The 15,592-nt window shown below is 41.8% G+C and overlaps 2 protein-coding genes and 1 long non-coding RNA gene across 6 annotated transcripts in view; 2 read left to right on the top strand and 1 right to left on the bottom strand.

The window, feature by feature from the left end:
- Window positions 1–10,269, top strand: part of Pka-R2 (cAMP-dependent protein kinase type II regulatory subunit) — a 37,067-nt gene extending 26,798 nt beyond the window's left edge. The window contains exons 4-10 of one of the 2 annotated variants that reach the window (XM_020945327.2): window positions 3,883–4,064; window positions 4,329–4,429; window positions 5,138–5,233; window positions 5,390–5,537; window positions 5,631–5,706; window positions 5,839–6,024; window positions 7,308–10,269. In XM_020945327.2, coding sequence (XP_020800986.1) covers window positions 3,883–4,064; window positions 4,329–4,429; window positions 5,138–5,233; window positions 5,390–5,537; window positions 5,631–5,706; window positions 5,839–6,024; window positions 7,308–7,438 — 920 coding nt within the window. In that variant the 3' untranslated portion in view covers window positions 7,439–10,269. Of the gene's footprint in view, window positions 1–3,882; window positions 4,065–4,328; window positions 4,430–5,137; window positions 5,234–5,389; window positions 5,538–5,630; window positions 5,707–5,838; window positions 6,025–6,690; window positions 6,935–7,307 lie in introns of those variants that run through there. The other variant, XM_020945328.2, reaches the window with a different exon arrangement.
- LOC147644487 (uncharacterized) lies at window positions 952–2,995 on the top strand. Of its 2 annotated transcripts, none has more exons than XR_015270359.1 (2): window positions 952–1,105; window positions 2,790–2,995. It is a non-coding gene; the product is annotated as an uncharacterized LOC147644487 (long non-coding RNA). The 2 variants fall into 2 exon arrangements; XR_015270360.1 differs by having other exon boundaries at window positions 1,035–1,109.
- Window positions 10,270–10,737: 468 nt separating the features above from the next.
- TER94 (Transitional endoplasmic reticulum ATPase TER94) lies at window positions 10,738–15,560 on the bottom strand. Of its 2 annotated transcripts, none has more exons than XM_020945480.2 (5): window positions 15,141–15,560; window positions 13,673–13,775; window positions 11,560–13,596; window positions 11,339–11,493; window positions 10,738–11,272 (listed from the first exon to the last, which is right to left on the bottom strand). In XM_020945480.2, exons 1-5 carry the CDS (start codon window positions 15,155–15,157, stop codon window positions 11,179–11,181), a joined length of 2,406 nt encoding a protein of 801 aa, XP_020801139.1. In that variant the 5' UTR covers window positions 15,158–15,560; the 3' UTR covers window positions 10,738–11,178. The 2 variants fall into 2 exon arrangements, with proteins under 2 accessions (XP_020801139.1, XP_020801138.1); XM_020945479.2 differs by lacking the exon at window positions 15,141–15,560 and adding an exon at window positions 13,841–14,595.
- Window positions 15,561–15,592: the final 32 nt, after the last annotated feature.

Below are 15,592 nucleotides of genomic sequence, written 5' to 3'. Positions count from 1 at the left end.
CACCTAATAAAAGATAATGAAATATGATATAGTGAATATAAATATCTTACAGATAATATCTATTTTAACATTTGCAAGTTAAAAATTCAAATAATATAGTTTTAAAATACTGTTTTTTGTTCAGTTGTATATCTATTTTTTAATAATTTCCATGTACAAGAGAGGTGGGGTTATGTTCTGCAGGACCTGGTCCAATGGAGCATGCTGATGAACAGCTCTATAGCTCTGTAGCTCAGCTCAGCCCAGGCGTCCGCTTCATCGGGCACACAGGGCGCATGACACGCCCCGGTTTGGCGGTTGGCTGGGCCGGGCTTTGTGGAAAATGCTCCAAGAGGGGGGGAGAGGGGGATGTGGGTTACATTTCAACATTATTGACATGCCAGAGGCGTTTGTGGCAGGACTCTAGGCCCGCTTGTTGGGGCAAACCTGAACGGAAATGCCAGTCGCTTCAGCCACCAGCAGCAGCAGCTGCTGTCTCTCTTGCTTCCTCTGCACAGCAGCCATCCTCCTGTTGCGCTTAATAATAATGTGTATATGAATGCTGATGGGGAAAAGCTGAGGGAATGCTCATGTTAATCAAGACAAAGCAAAGTGTGGCCTGCTATTTATAAAAAGAACAGTGAAAGAAATGGAGAGTAAATTGGTAAAGTAATTAGTTAAACATGTTACCTACTGAGGTCTTAGTTCTAGCCTGCTTCTTGGTTTCTTTTCAAGATATTTCTCGTACCTTTAGAATATATTATTATGTAGATTATAATTTTTGCAAGTGTATGGACCAACAAAGCGACAGACAGCTAGCAAACACATACACAAGCACACATGGTAGGGAGCCGTATAAATAGACAACCGACAACCACTGGACCGCTTGAGTGGCGTGTTGTGCTGCCTACTTACAGGCACTATTTCCGCCTTGGTTTGACGTTTGCCTGACATCACAGCGACTCCAGCGGAAGAGGAGATGGAGGAGCTGAAGCAGCAGAAGCTGACTGGCTATGATGCTGCGCCTCCTGCGGCATTGAAACCATTGGCACTTTCAGTCGCTCGGAGGACGTCATCACGACAACACGCACATATCAAACGCGTCTTTCAGCCAGCTTGTCAGCCAGTTTGTTAGCCAGTTGTCCATCCAGCCATCCATCCATCTATCTATCCTTCCATCCATTCAGTCAGTCAGTCATTCGTGCTGACACCGACAATGCCAGAAGTTGTCGTTCCATTTAATAGTATCTCCCGATCTCGTTGCCGTCACTCGCAGTTGCAATTGCAGTCGCAGTCGCAGTCGTCCTCGTTGCCGTTGTCCCCCACACTCTGCTAATGAAATTAATGCAGTCAACTTTTTATTTGCAATTCCTAATTGAATTCACCAGCTTATTTGCATCAGTGTGTGCCAGTCGGTGTGTGTGTTCTTGGTGTGTTTCTAAAGCAAGCAACTTAGTTAATTGAAATACTTTGAGTGCATCCGTTGCAAGCGATATCCAAAGTTTTGGTTAACAAACATTAAATCTTTGCCAGTTTCAATTTCATTTAAAAAAGGACTAACGTTTGGTGAATTTTTGGGAAAGAACTGAAAGCATTTCTACAAATGAATATACTTTTTAAAGACTAAAATAATATTGAAAGTATACTTGCTAACCTTGGCTGCAAGTACCCAATTAGTTTTTTAAAGTTTTATCCTTGGGATAGTGATATTTGATTACAATTTCTAAGCTTTTCATATAGAAAAGCCTTAGTGTCAATTAGATTTTCAAAATAAAATCAAATCCACGAGATTATTGAATTATAAAATATTCATAAAAAAGAGCTCCTCCATGTTCGTATCCTAATTACATTTTTTTTGGGAATTATTTACATGAAATTAAACAAACTCTTCCCTCAAAACCAAATAATAATTATATTTTGCAATTGTTTCTGCCAGTAAACATCTAGATAATAAGAAAATCAAGACGTTTCTGTCTAAATAATTTGGTAGACATCCATTCAAGTTGCATTTCCCTCATTTTCCACAGACTGCATAAATCTGTCTGATTGATGGAAATCTAAAATCTAAAATCGGTTTCTGCTTTGTCTGATATTTCAAATGCCAAAGGCGCGATTTTAAATCAAAAATCTCTACGAACATTGGCCATTGCCTCGTTGCAATAAAAACCAGAGCAGAGAGCAGATTTCTGTTCAAGTTTCTGGACGTGGGCGGCTTTTCTGCTCCTGCTCCTCACACAATGCAAACAGAAGGCTCTCTTTATACACATAATTATAGTATAAATACTTGGAAAATACAATATATAGAGACGTGTGCACTTTGCCATTTTTGTGTCGGCGGGAAATTGCAGGAAAAATGCAGAGAAAATCCACAGTGCGTGCCTGGCTGTCTGTGACTGTAATTGCATCATTAGGTTGACACTCTTAACTGGTAACTTGACACGGCTGCGACAACGAGTGCGAAAAAAAAACAAAATTCGACCGAAATCGTATAAAAAAAACACAAATCAGTGCCATATACATAGATATATTTATATCTATAGAACGTGTATATAAACAATCTAGATGCTTGACTGACTTGCTGAAGGCTTCGCCAAACATTCGAGTGCATAAATATTTATTACGCATACGCAGCGTGTGACGGGAAAGCAAAGCTCAGTGTGTCTCTGTGCTGGATTATTTTGTGTCTCCGACAACAGCACTCACCTTGAGTTACATATACACTCGAACACTCGAACAGTCGAACAGTCGAACACTCAAACACCCCGAACACCCCTCAAAATATCACTATACATATTTTTTGTTGTTTCTAGTTGTGTTTTTAAACGTGTTCATGCCTAAACTGGTTCCTCCGGCCTGTCGTTGCAACCGATTCGAAATCGTAACTAAATTCGGAAACACACACGCACCAAAAAAAAGTAATTGCCCCAACTGCTGCAATTGAAAATGTCCACTCAGGTGTCTGGTAATTTATTGGCCGGTAAGCTCGAGCGAAACACTTGAATTTCGTTGACCAAAACAACATATGAAACATGCACACTTAAGGTGTGCTGCTGTGTTTTTCGGTTTGAATGTATAATCATAGCAATTGATTTTGGTGGTCATGTGAAACCGCATCAACAACAAACATTTAAATATTGACAAAAGTATAAGGTGGAGAAATTAGTTTAAATATTTAGGGGGAAACAGAACAGGAAGCGGAATTACATGCATAAGACATATGTTCTCGGAGTGTGCGTGCTCTGATTGTCCCGCATGTTGGACAAATATTCGTATATGGAAATCTGTGGCATTTATGCACTTCTAATTGTCCGAAACGACAATCTAAGAGATGGATCTGTGAGATGGTCTCAGGGCAAAACAGGGGACACTGAAAGAAAGTAAAGAATTGTATACAATTTGGTTAAGAAATGAGGAAAAATGTTGTCTCTGTGGGTTAATTTATACATTTATGTAGAGAACGAAATAAGGTTTGATGAAACAAACTTGTTAAAGATTTTAAGACCCTTTCAAGCTCATATCTCTGCAAGTTTTTTTCCCACAGTGTTCTCGAACTCAATAGCTGAGTGAAAAATTTGTGTACATGCTTGTCACACAGAGTTGGACGTACTTGGAAGCGAATTCCATGGGATTATTCCCGCATGTGATATGTGAGCTGTGGCTGTGGCTGTGGCTGCTGCTCTGCAGTGTTTCATCTGAAATTGCAATTGCGGCCCAGCAGGAGATGCTGAGGCCAGAGCAGGAAATTCCAGCCAGAGAGTAGTAGGGGTATTTTCGGGTAACCAAACCCAATGATGATGATGTTGATGAACTTGATTTGGCTTTGGCAATGTCCGAGAAGGAGACTTATTGGGAAATCGCTGTTCTGACGCCTGATTTATGGTTTCCCTTGATTTTCACCCACAGCCGAACCGCCCGTGATCCAGGGCACGCGCCGCAAATCAGTTTTCGCCGAAGCCTACGATCCGGAGGCGGATGACGATGATGATGGTGCCACTGCCGTGTTCCCCAAGACAGATGAGCAGCGTGCCCGACTGGTGGAGTCGGTGAAGAATGTTCTACTCTTCCGATCCCTCGACAAGGAGCAGGTAAGCTGAAATCCCCTGACAAATAAATCATAAGTACTAGAAAGGGAAGTGGAAGTGGAAGCTGGAACAGGAACAGGAGCTGGAGCTGGAGCTGAGGCAGCACACACGCATCAGAGTTTAACCCGAACAAGTGTCTGCCTGAGGTTTCCCTTCCCTCTTTTTCGGTGTGGGATTATCCCTCCACGGGCTTCCATGATTCCCCTTTCCACTCCCCTCGGAATCCATTCATCCCTTTTGTAATCGATTTGTTTTGTGATTGTGCAGATGAACCAGGTCCTGGATGCCATGTTCGAGCGAAAGGTTCAGCCTTTGGACTACATCATCCGCCAGGGCGACGATGGCGATAACTTTTACGTTATTGAATCGTAAGTAAAACAAAACAAATTTCCAATCAAACTCGATGAATAATGCACATCTTTGGAAGAGCCGAAAGTTAAGTCTGAGTTGAGGGAAGTTTTCTTGATTTCGTAATAAATTAGCATTGAGTGTTGGCTTACGTTTGTTCCTGTATGTTCTTTCGGGTATAAGAAGAGGTTTTGTCAAAGGAAATTATGCTTAGTTTATTAAACAACAAAAAATAGGATTAAGTGCTTAGGGTTATTTTCTTTAAAGCTTGTAACTATATCTTTATTTGAGGTATATTTATAATTTATTATCTGTTAAGGCAACTCTTTTACGTATCTGTTTCATGTGTTTATCCAACTTTAAACAATCATCAAATTAAGTTGCCTCTTTCCCACTTTAAATACCATATTTTCTATACATTTAAAATCAAAGAAAACTTAAAAGAACCCTTGACAAGCTTAAATGCCATATATTTTCACGATTTCTTTCGAGTGAAAGCAAAGAATTATTGCCGCTTCATCACTCCTGCACGCCTTCTGGCTCATTTATTTATTTGCGAGACTTAATTAATGGGTATTTGAATTGGCATTTGTTTTTGATATGGCAATTAATTGTCATTTACATTTTGATGAGCGCCATGCACCGCATTAATTATAAATTGCATTCAATTAAAGTGAATTTTTCTCGCTCTCATCGCTGTCTCTCTCCTTTTTTCCCCAATCCCACAGAGGTGTCTACAAAGTCTATATCGATGACAACCACATCAACACCTACACTCACACCGGACTCTTTGGCGAATTAGCGCTGCTGTACAACATGCCCAGGTTTGTGTCTCTCTCTCTACCTTTCCTATATTTGATCGATTCATTATGCCAAATTTTCCGCGCTGTCTGCACCACAATTACAACGTGCTAATCGGATGTATACATAGACGTTGAAATTTAAATCTCATTTAAATATCTATATATCTTACCATGTAGAGCGGCCACCGTGCAGGCGGAAACGACTGGTCTACTTTGGGCCATGGATCGCCAGACCTTCCGCCGCATCCTGTTGAAGTCGGCCTTCAGGAAGCGGAAAATGTACGAGGAGCTGTTGAACAGCGTGCCCATGCTGAAGGCCTTGCAGGTGGGTGTCTATCTCCTTCTCTGCCTGGAATCGATATATATACTATCTATATATATGTACACATTTATGTAACGAACTCCATATGCCTTGCAGAACTACGAACGCATGAATCTGGCGGATGCTTTGGTTTCAAAGAGCTACGAAAATGGCGAACGCATCATCAAGCAGGGTAAGTAGATACAGTGGAAAACAGTGGACTGGTAGCCTTTCTTGAAGCTTCCTGGCTTCAAGGATGGTCTTCCTGCATTCCCTTTGGAATTTTCTCTCTAAAAAGCTTCGATTTTTCTTTCATTTCCCCCAGGTGATGCCGCCGATGGCATGTACTTTATCGAGGAGGGCACGGTCTCCGTGCGCATGGACCAGGACGATGCCGAGGTGGAGATCTCCCAGCTGGGCAAGGGCCAGTACTTTGGCGAACTGGCGCTGGTCACACATCGGCCAAGGGCCGCCTCCGTCTACGCCACGGGCGGCATTGTGAAGCTAGCATGTGAGTGTCCTGCCTGGAGTGAGGGTCTGGCGCGGAATGGCTACACGGAAAGCATTTCAGCCGATTCCTTCCAGCTCCCAGTTACCATACTCCCGCTTGGCCTAATCCCTAATGCTTTTGTTTATTTATTCTTTGTTTTCTGTACCTCGTCCACACGTATGTGTTGTGTGTGTGCTGTGTTGTCTCGTATTGTCTCGTGTGTGTGTGTATCTGTATCTGTATCTGTATCTGCATCCTTATCCGTAGTCCTGGACGTTGTGTGCTTCGAACGCCTCATGGGAAAGTGCAGTGGGGGCATTCAGCGCAGCATAAGCGATTATCGCTATTTGGAACAGGATCTGCGCGAATACTTTGACAACCTGCAACTGAATTAGTTAGGCGTAGCAGTATTTGTAGTAGTCTATAGTCCTTGCAGAAGTTGGCCGTAGTTTAAGCCCAATTTAAAGAACTATCTTTGGCTCCCTTAAGACACACATGGCGTATACTTAATTTAGGTGTTTTCACGTTAAGTATACGCCATTTATGCTCGTCTTCCCAAAGTTAGTTTACTTTCTTGTGTATAAGAATTTTAAACAGGTGACCAACTCAGCTAATAATAGAATTCGTTAGATGGCTTCTGTAGATTTGTAGATTTTATACTTAAATAAACCTTAATACTCCGTCCAGTCCTAGACACCGAAGCCTTTGAACGCATCCTGGGCTACCTGACCGATATCCTTAAGCGCAATGTGGTGATCTATGAGCAAATGTACACCGATATGGCCCGTCGCAACACGAATTTGTGAAATCGCTATATTTTAATAGGTTTTCTTTTGAAATTCTCAAATGTATCAAGCAAAAATTTCGGTTTTCTAACAAAAAAAATCATTTTAAAATGCATAATTTAAAAGTAAAAAAAAATTCAAGTGGATTTATAACTTGGTTTTATTCTGACACACACACACACCTCAAGCATATGTGGCAAGGGGGAAATCCCGCACCTTTTTACCCCCCAAAAAGAAAACACACATAGGGCACAAGAAATGTCTGAAGCTGACACAGGCATCCAGGGGTCTATTGGATCGGTAAGAGGATTAAGTAGAAGATATGTAGAGGGGCCTGTGGTTATCAATCAAGAATCAAGAGGAATGCTGTGACTTAACCTGATTTTAATTAAGAAGTACTAAAACCTACTCCCAGAAATCCCTCTCCATCTACACCTACCAGCATGCACTATATGTTGCCAGTTTTTCTTCCTTGTTCAAAAATAAAACTAACTCTTTGATTCTTTTGCCCCCATTTAGTCCTGGATGTGAAGGCGTTTGAGCGTTTGCTGGGTCCCTGCATGGATATTATGAAGCGCAACATTGATGACTACGAGTCACAGTTGGTAAAGATATTCGGCAGCAAAAACAATATCACCGATACACGATAAAAAGTCTGAACAACCAACAACAAGAACCACCATCAACAACAGCTACAACAACAGCTACAACAACAACAACAACAACAACAAACAGCAACTGAAACCTGAAGAGAAACGGTCACTTGCAGGCTTCTTAGGATCTTCTTTTTTTCGTAACCATGTTTCTTTCAAATTGAGCAATACAACAACAGACACAGACACAGGCACAGGATAACAGACAGAAACAGAAACAGAAACATCCTTTAACATGGCACAAATACCAAACAAACATGTACACAATGGACACAAGAATCATTTAAACCTAATCATGAATATTTGATAATTGAAATTAATCCATAATACTACCATGATAACGATAATAACGATGATAGCGATGATAATGATAATGATAATGATAATGATAACGATGATGATTATGATTATGATAACTGTTGATCATGTTGATGAGAAGTAGCTATAGCTTTGCCATATTTCCATAGCAAAGCGAGGCGACGAGTTAAGAATTGTATTGTATGTATTTAGCAATTGTAATTTGTAATGTATTTAATTGGGCAAAAATGAATTCAACTGCGGCAATCAGCGGCATGAAACAAACAAGAAAAACAAAAACAAATAACGATTGGCTCAACCGGAATGTTAAAAATACTAATTTAAGCTTTGTTTATTCATATACAACCTTTTTTTGTTATCCATTGATTTATTCATAATTTAGAAAATAACGCAAACACTTGTTTCATTGGCTGCTAATTAAATGATAAGCAAACGAGTTAAGCAAATTATATCAACTAAGAGCAAATTGAACACACACCACACACACACACACCCTCTCTCTAAACACACACACTCGCACACACATCAGCAAGAATGAAATTTACTTATCTGGACAGCCAAAAGTCCCTGAAATTTAATTCAAATTCAAGTGTAATATGTATGTACTAGTCTAGGAACAGGTGCGTGCTCCAGCCATTTAGCCATCGGAGAGGAGAGGAGTGGAGTGAATGATATCAGATTTGGCCCAAGCCCGACTCGAAAGCGATCTCAAAAGCGAGTATTTGTTACATTTGTTATTCGGTTCTTCTCGGTGTTAGGAAGCATAGGAGAAATTAAAAGTACCAGGAAGTGAATGCTAAAGGCACAATCAATATGTTGCATGGGATCAACTTAGAAAACTTTGAGAAAAACTAGCGAAAAATACGAAATTTAGCAGTGGAGAGGTAGAAGCGAATAGCGAGTAGCGAGCTTGAGATTCGAATTGAGAGTGAAAGTTGTGTGCACCCGGGTGACATTTGCTGGGATCTTGTATCTTGATCGCTTTTAGCATTACGAATGTATCTTTTATTTTCGGGCCATAGCGAATCTTGTTAGGTGAACGAATCAAAGCAATATCGACGGCCTAGTAAATGTGTACTTAGTATATTCCCGTTTTCGTTGCTGTTCAATATACCTACCTGTGTGTACTACCCTATATACCAATATCTCTATTTATATAACTGAATGAGCTTAAACTATAAACCTAAACCTATACCTAAACGACTCCAAATACTTTACTACCCAATGTTTTGAACAGAAAACAAAGAAAAAAAAGAAACAAAAACAAAGCGTAACTAAACAAATCTTAGAAGGATAATCAATCAACGTGCATGTTTAGGGTATATATAATATTATAAAATTAAAACAATTCAACTGGCATACCAACAGTCGACAGGTGTTCAAAGCTAAAAGAAACTACATATAATATAGAAACCGAAAAATATCATATGTGTAATTGCTACAAGTCGTTCTAATTGTCAGCAAGGCAAGGAGGAATAATAAATCTAAAGTATATGAAAGTATGTTTTTAATCTTAATTGGTGTCTAGTCTATGTTCAAGACTTTAAAGCAAACAAATTCTTGAAAATTTTCGAAAAGGAAAACAAAACAAATCATGAGGAAGGTGGATTCAAGAGCATAAATAATAATAACTAACATATATATCAAAACGAGTAAAGTTCTAGCAATTAATTAAGGTGCAGAAAGTGCTGGCCATTTTCTTCCCCATACCAACTACAACAATACGCACACACATGAGCCAATACACACACAACCACAACAAAGGACACTTACACACAAACACACGCCATACAGAATATTTTCATCAAGCAAAGCTCAAAAAAATAAAAATCGTTGAAAGAATCACTGAAAAACGCGCAAATATATTTCAAATTAACGTCACAGAGAAAGAATAAAAGTAAATGAAACAAAAAAATAGTAAAACCTATTCGTATTTTAACTGTTGTGTTGTAATTATAATGCATAAAGCGTATTTAATTATGTATGTGTAACAAAAAAATAAAAAAATACAAACGAAAAGAAAAAAAAAGCAAACAAAAAGCGTATGTATTAATACATAAAATATTTGAAAACAAAAACAAAAAAATTAAAAGTGTAGACACTGAAAAAAAGGAAACAAAATCTTTATTAAACCTAAGCGCCGAAGAAGCTGCATAAATAAATAAAAAAATAAGAATAAATGCTAATAAAATCGACAGTTTCCTGCTTTCGCCATTAACACAAATATTTTTATTAATTATTTTCTCCTATGTTCATTTTTACCGATGCCAAAACACATTGATTTATATAATCAGCAGCTAATATGTAGAATGGCAAGGAAAGTTTATTTATAAGACCGATACGATGACGATTGATTATTAAAATATTGAAGAAGCATTCAACTAACTTCATATTAAGATGTCCTTGTTATGTCGCAGAGCAAATTAATGCAAATAAAAGTGGAAAGAAATAACAAGAAAAAGCAAACATGACGAATGAAATACAAGTTTAATAAATGCGATAAAACAAAATGAAAGTTTATTTATTTTATGCGAGGGAGGTTTTTTTTAAGCCTAGAGATCCTCCTTTCATGATCATACCCTTCTGGCCATCCATCAAAATTATCAAATTATTATTATCCTCCTCTTTGTGGATAACATCTCTATGTTTGATTTTCCTAGTCGTTATTGCTGTAAAATTGGTTTTTGTTGCCAAAGATCAAGTTCCAAATTTTGCGTTTGGCCACCACAAATTTTGTCTGATGCACCAGGCGAACATAAATCAGCAGGAGGTAGACGATATAACAGTTTTTCTGTTATATTTAACCCGAGTCCTCAACCATGGTTTGTGTCCGCGCTAGCGTTATATAGTGTTATCGATAACGAATAATCGATCTATCACCAGCACTAATCACACTAATTCCCCATCACTAATGCATTATGACTATTGAATTTGTAATTTTTATTCACTTATAAACGTAGCTCCAAATACACTTATAATTTTACGGTGTTTAATATATGTATTTATCTTTAAATGTATGTGTGTACGTGTATCGTTTATAATTATGTATATAGAAACTCATATCGGAGCCATTCTACCGACAATGCACGAATGATAAGTGTGTTTGTGGCGCGGATTGGGTCGCCAATTAAAGTGGTTTACAATCAGCTTCCCTCAACGATCCGTGGCCACGTGGGACGGGCTACACAGATGGTATCAAAAAGTGATTATTATTAATATTCTTAGATTGGATGTACTCGAATTCCTCTGTCGGCTGATTTTCCTAGCCAAATGGGGTGACTTTGTGGTGGTCGCCGCCAGGATGTGAATGTGATTTGTATGCTTGATCGGTTTTACAGGAAAAAATTCATTTAAAAAGTTTCTCGTTTTGTTGTTTGTTTTGTTTTGTTGGTTTTGTGTTGCCGTGTAAAACTAGAAATCTAACTGTAAAGATCATCGTCGCCATTGTCACCTGGCGAGTTAACTGGCATGTTGTTGCCAGACCCTGAGGTGTTGCCGGTTTGACCGGGGAATCTGAAAGACATACCAAATGATCAATAAGAAATCTGACCTAGAGAGTGCATCCGCATCGCTTCTCACCTGAAGTTCTGTCCGAAGCCGCGGGACTGTTGCAAAGTCTGGGCAAACATCTCGTATTTCCTGATGTCGTTGTCCGACACCGAGCGGCGGGCGAACTTCATCGCTTCCTCAAAGTGAGCGCTCGTGATCTCCGGCACCGGATCGTCCTCGTCCATCTGGGGAAAAATGGAAATATGATCATTTAGATATTTTGAAACCGAACTCAGTGCGTAATAACTTACGTCCATCGCCGAGTTGGGGTTCTCGGTGCGCTCTTTCTCCCGACGGATCTCGGCTTCGATGGCCTGCCGAATGGCCAGCTTGCAGGCCCGCTGGCAGATCTCGGTAAGATCAGCACCCGAGAAGCCCTGCGTCACCTTGGCGATGTAGGTGAGGTCTACCTCCTTGGCCAGCGGCGACTTGCGCAAGTTGGCCTTCAGGATTGCCTCACGCGACTTGTCGTCGGGCAGTGGGATGTAGATCAACTGATCCAAGCGGCCCGGACGCAGAATGGCCGGATCGATGATGTCCGGACGATTGGTGGCTCCAATGATGAACACGTTCTTCTTGGCACCCATGCCGTCCATCTCGGTCAGGATCTGGTTGATCACACGATCAGCGGCGCCTCCAGCGTCGCCCACATTGCCACCACGGGCCTTGGCAATCGAGTCCAGCTCGTCGAAGAAGAGCACACAAGGAGCTGCCGAGCGGGCCTTGTCGAAGATGTCGCGCACGTTGGCCTCGGACTCACCGAACCACATGGTCAGCAGCTCGGGTCCCTTCACCGAGATGAAGTTGGCCTGGCACTCGTTTGCGATGGCCTTGGCCAGCAGCGTCTTACCGCAACCGGGGGGTCCGTAGAACAGGACACCGCGGCTGGGCTGCATGCCGAACTTCAAGAACTTGTCCGGATGCTCCACCGGGTACTGCACCAGTTCCTGGAGTTCCTTCTTAACGCTCTCGAGGCCACCAATGTCCGTCCAGGTGGTGTTGGGCACCTCCACCACAGTCTCGCGCAGCGCCGACGGACTGGACTTGGTCATAGCGTAGCGGAAGTTCTCCATAGTCACGGCTAGGGAGGCCAGCACCTCGGCGTCGATCTTGTCATCCTCCAGATCGATGAGATCCATCTTCTCGCGGATTTGCTGAAGGGCAGCTTCCGAGCACAGCGAGGCCAAATCAGCGCCCACATGTCCATGGGTCTCAGCAGCAATCTGCTCCAGATCCACGTCTTCATGCAGCTTCATGTTCTTGGTGTGGATGCGGAGCACCTCCAGACGGCCGGTGGCATCGGGAATTCCGATATCAATCTCACGATCGAAACGTCCGAAGCGACGCAGCGCCGGATCGATGGAGTTGGGCCTGTTGGTGGCCGCCATCACAATCAGATGGGAGCTCTTCTTCATGCCGTCCATCAGGGTCAGCAGCTGTGAGACGATACGACGCTCCACCTCGCCGTGGGTCTTGTCACGCTTGGGGGCGATGGCGTCGATCTCATCAATGAAGATGATAGCTGGCGAGTTCTTCTCTGCTTCCTCGAATGCCTTGCGCAGATTCGACTCCGACTCTCCCGCCAGTTTGGACATGATTTCCGGTCCGTTGATCAGGAAAAAGAATGCACCGGTCTCATTGGCCACGGCGCGTGCAATCAGAGTTTTACCCGTGCCGGGAGGACCGTACATAAGAATGCCTCGTGGCGGCTTCACACCGATGGCCTTGAACAGCGAAGGGTGGCGCAGAGGTAGCTCCACCATCTCCTTGATCTGGGCCAGCTGCTTGCGGCAGCCACCAATGTCATCGTAGCCCACGGCATTGAGTGACTCCTCCTCCTCTTCACGCTTGATCGGATCGCCGTCGCAGAAGATGACAGTCTCAGGGGCCACGATACAGTAGGGCTCGGGATCGGTTAGCACCACCTTGAACTCGATGGGCCGCATGGCGGCACGCACGATGAAGTTATCGCCCATGTGAATGGGGCGGTAGGCCTCCAGGAAGTAGGGCTTCAGATAGATCTCGAATAGGTTCCCTGTCACGCCCTCGGTGGTATCGTCAATGGGCAGGATGCGCACGCGCTTGCCATACTTCACATCCGGGCATGACTGTACCGACACCACATCGGACAGATGAACGCACAAGTTGTTGCGCACCACGCGGTTCATGCGGATCTTCTCGTCGGGGCAGGTGTCGTCCGAGAGCACAATGCAGACCGTTTCCTTGCGCCGCTTGCCCTTCAGGATGACAGTATCGCCTCGGAAGAGCTGCAGCTCGTCCATCTTCGCCTGAAATGGGATAGCCCAGCTTTTGAGTATCACCACCATTTTATGACGTGGCCTTTGCAAGGGTATAAAATCTTACCTGCGATAGCGACACCACCGAGTTGTCATCGTTCTGGGCCTCCTCCACAATCAGACGGTTCGGACGGTCCTTACGCTTCAGGATGGCCGTTGCCAGATCATCACTGTGGGTAAACGGACAAGGCATTGGGTTAGACTTAACCAATGGTATAGGGATCCTAGATCGAACCGCTTCTCAACCGAAGATTGCGGCTTCATCTTCTCATCCTGCTCGCTGCGATAGCCGCGAATAAAGTCCCGCGTGTCCCTACCCTCATCTATTTGGTCGTCTGGAGTGTTATCGGGCATGTTGTTCTGGGGGTTCCCCTTTTTTTATTACGGTCTAGAGAGTTTATAAAGTTTCCAAAGAAACTGTTTGCGAAGCAAAGCTAATACATGGAACTAAAGTGCACCACCAAATCTGGCTTTAAGGCGTATTTCTGACAGCCTTCCTTGATATAGGTTTTCGAAATTATTACAATTTGTTTTTTTCAGTCTTTTGTCGATGGTTTTATAAAACTACAATGAAACAGGCAGTTCAAAAGGTGAAAGTTAACTGAGATTCACCTAGACAACATACATATACTATTATGAATATATATTTTTTTAGAAAAAAAAAAAAAAAAAACAAAAAAAACTAAGAAACCAATTATTTTTGGCCGTTTGGCGCCTCCTCGTGAAACCAGTTTTTTTCTATTTATTTACTTTAAAAATCTATGTAATTTCATAACTATATGTAACGTATTTCTCCCTAAATTTAAATTATAATTTTCTATAATGAAAACATTCTGATAAAAAAAATATGATTTATATCAACGCACTAAAAATCGTGGCAACATATTTAGATTATTCTAGAAGTAATGCAATTTTAAGAGAACTGTACTATCTAAAAAAAACCTATTCTTATTTAAAATATGTAACATTTTAAACGTAAATTAAACAGTTCTGCTCAGAACAAGCACATTTTTCACTGGTCTAGTCTAGGTAGTCCATAGTTACGTTTTCGTAAAAAAGAGGAAAGGTACTAAACATTAGAAAATAATTACAACTGCACCAGAAGATACACCTTTCTCCCTCTCAATTAATGGATACGCACTATTTTTCGGGACAACAAAGAAAAACCCTAAGTTTTTTCAAGTAGCAGCGACAACAACAACTGCAAGGGCATTAACCAGCAGCAGCAGCGGCAACAACAAGAACAACCACATCAGCCGACTGCAAATGGCGATTTTCTTCAGGGTTTTTTTTTGGGGTTTTAGATTTGCCCTAGTTTTGCAACGCAGAGCAACTCTGCTATGCAAAAGTCGCGGAAAAAGCGGAAGTTTCCTGGAAAATCATCAGGAAAACCAGCGCGGAACAGTGACTAGATTGCGATGTGGCCCTTGCGTATTTTTTCAGACCGAGATGACTACGCGAAATTGTACTGGACTGGTTGAAATTCGGTTTGGAGCGCCAGTTTCGGCGCCCTTTTGGGGCGCAAATACACTTACCCCTTGGGATCTGCCATGGTTAACTAGTTGAGCTTGAACTTTTTAACTTAATGCAGGAAATCGGCGCTGCGGGGACAATACGGTTGAGCTGGAAATCGGCGAAATCGGACCCAGTACTTTTAATCAAATCACAAAATGATGAGGCAGCTTCTGCTAGAGATGAGATACAGCCGATAGACCGCCAGTATGACTAGAGGTGGACCTTTAAACGATACCATGTATCGATACATCTTCTTAAGTCGCATTTCCACTATGCATGAAATCGTTTCATGTAAATGAAGTTGTAAAGGCAGGGCAATGTAGCATTGTAGATTTTATTCCTTGTGTTTGTGAACTTTCTCCGCTAATTATTCCAAAGTAATAATTTAATGGAAAGCAGTTAGTGATGAAAATCGGTCGTTGCAATATCGTGTAATCGAAACAGTGAGAACAGCTGGATTTGTCGTGTTTAC

This window comes from Drosophila serrata, unplaced genomic scaffold (assembly GCF_035046125.1).
Source record: "Drosophila serrata isolate PLE 108 unplaced genomic scaffold, ASM3504612v1 contig_165, whole genome shotgun sequence".
Taxonomy (NCBI): domain Eukaryota; kingdom Metazoa; phylum Arthropoda; class Insecta; order Diptera; family Drosophilidae; genus Drosophila; species Drosophila serrata.
The sequence above is the reverse complement of the archived record's forward strand: the minus strand, read 5'-3'. Positions and strand labels throughout refer to the sequence as shown.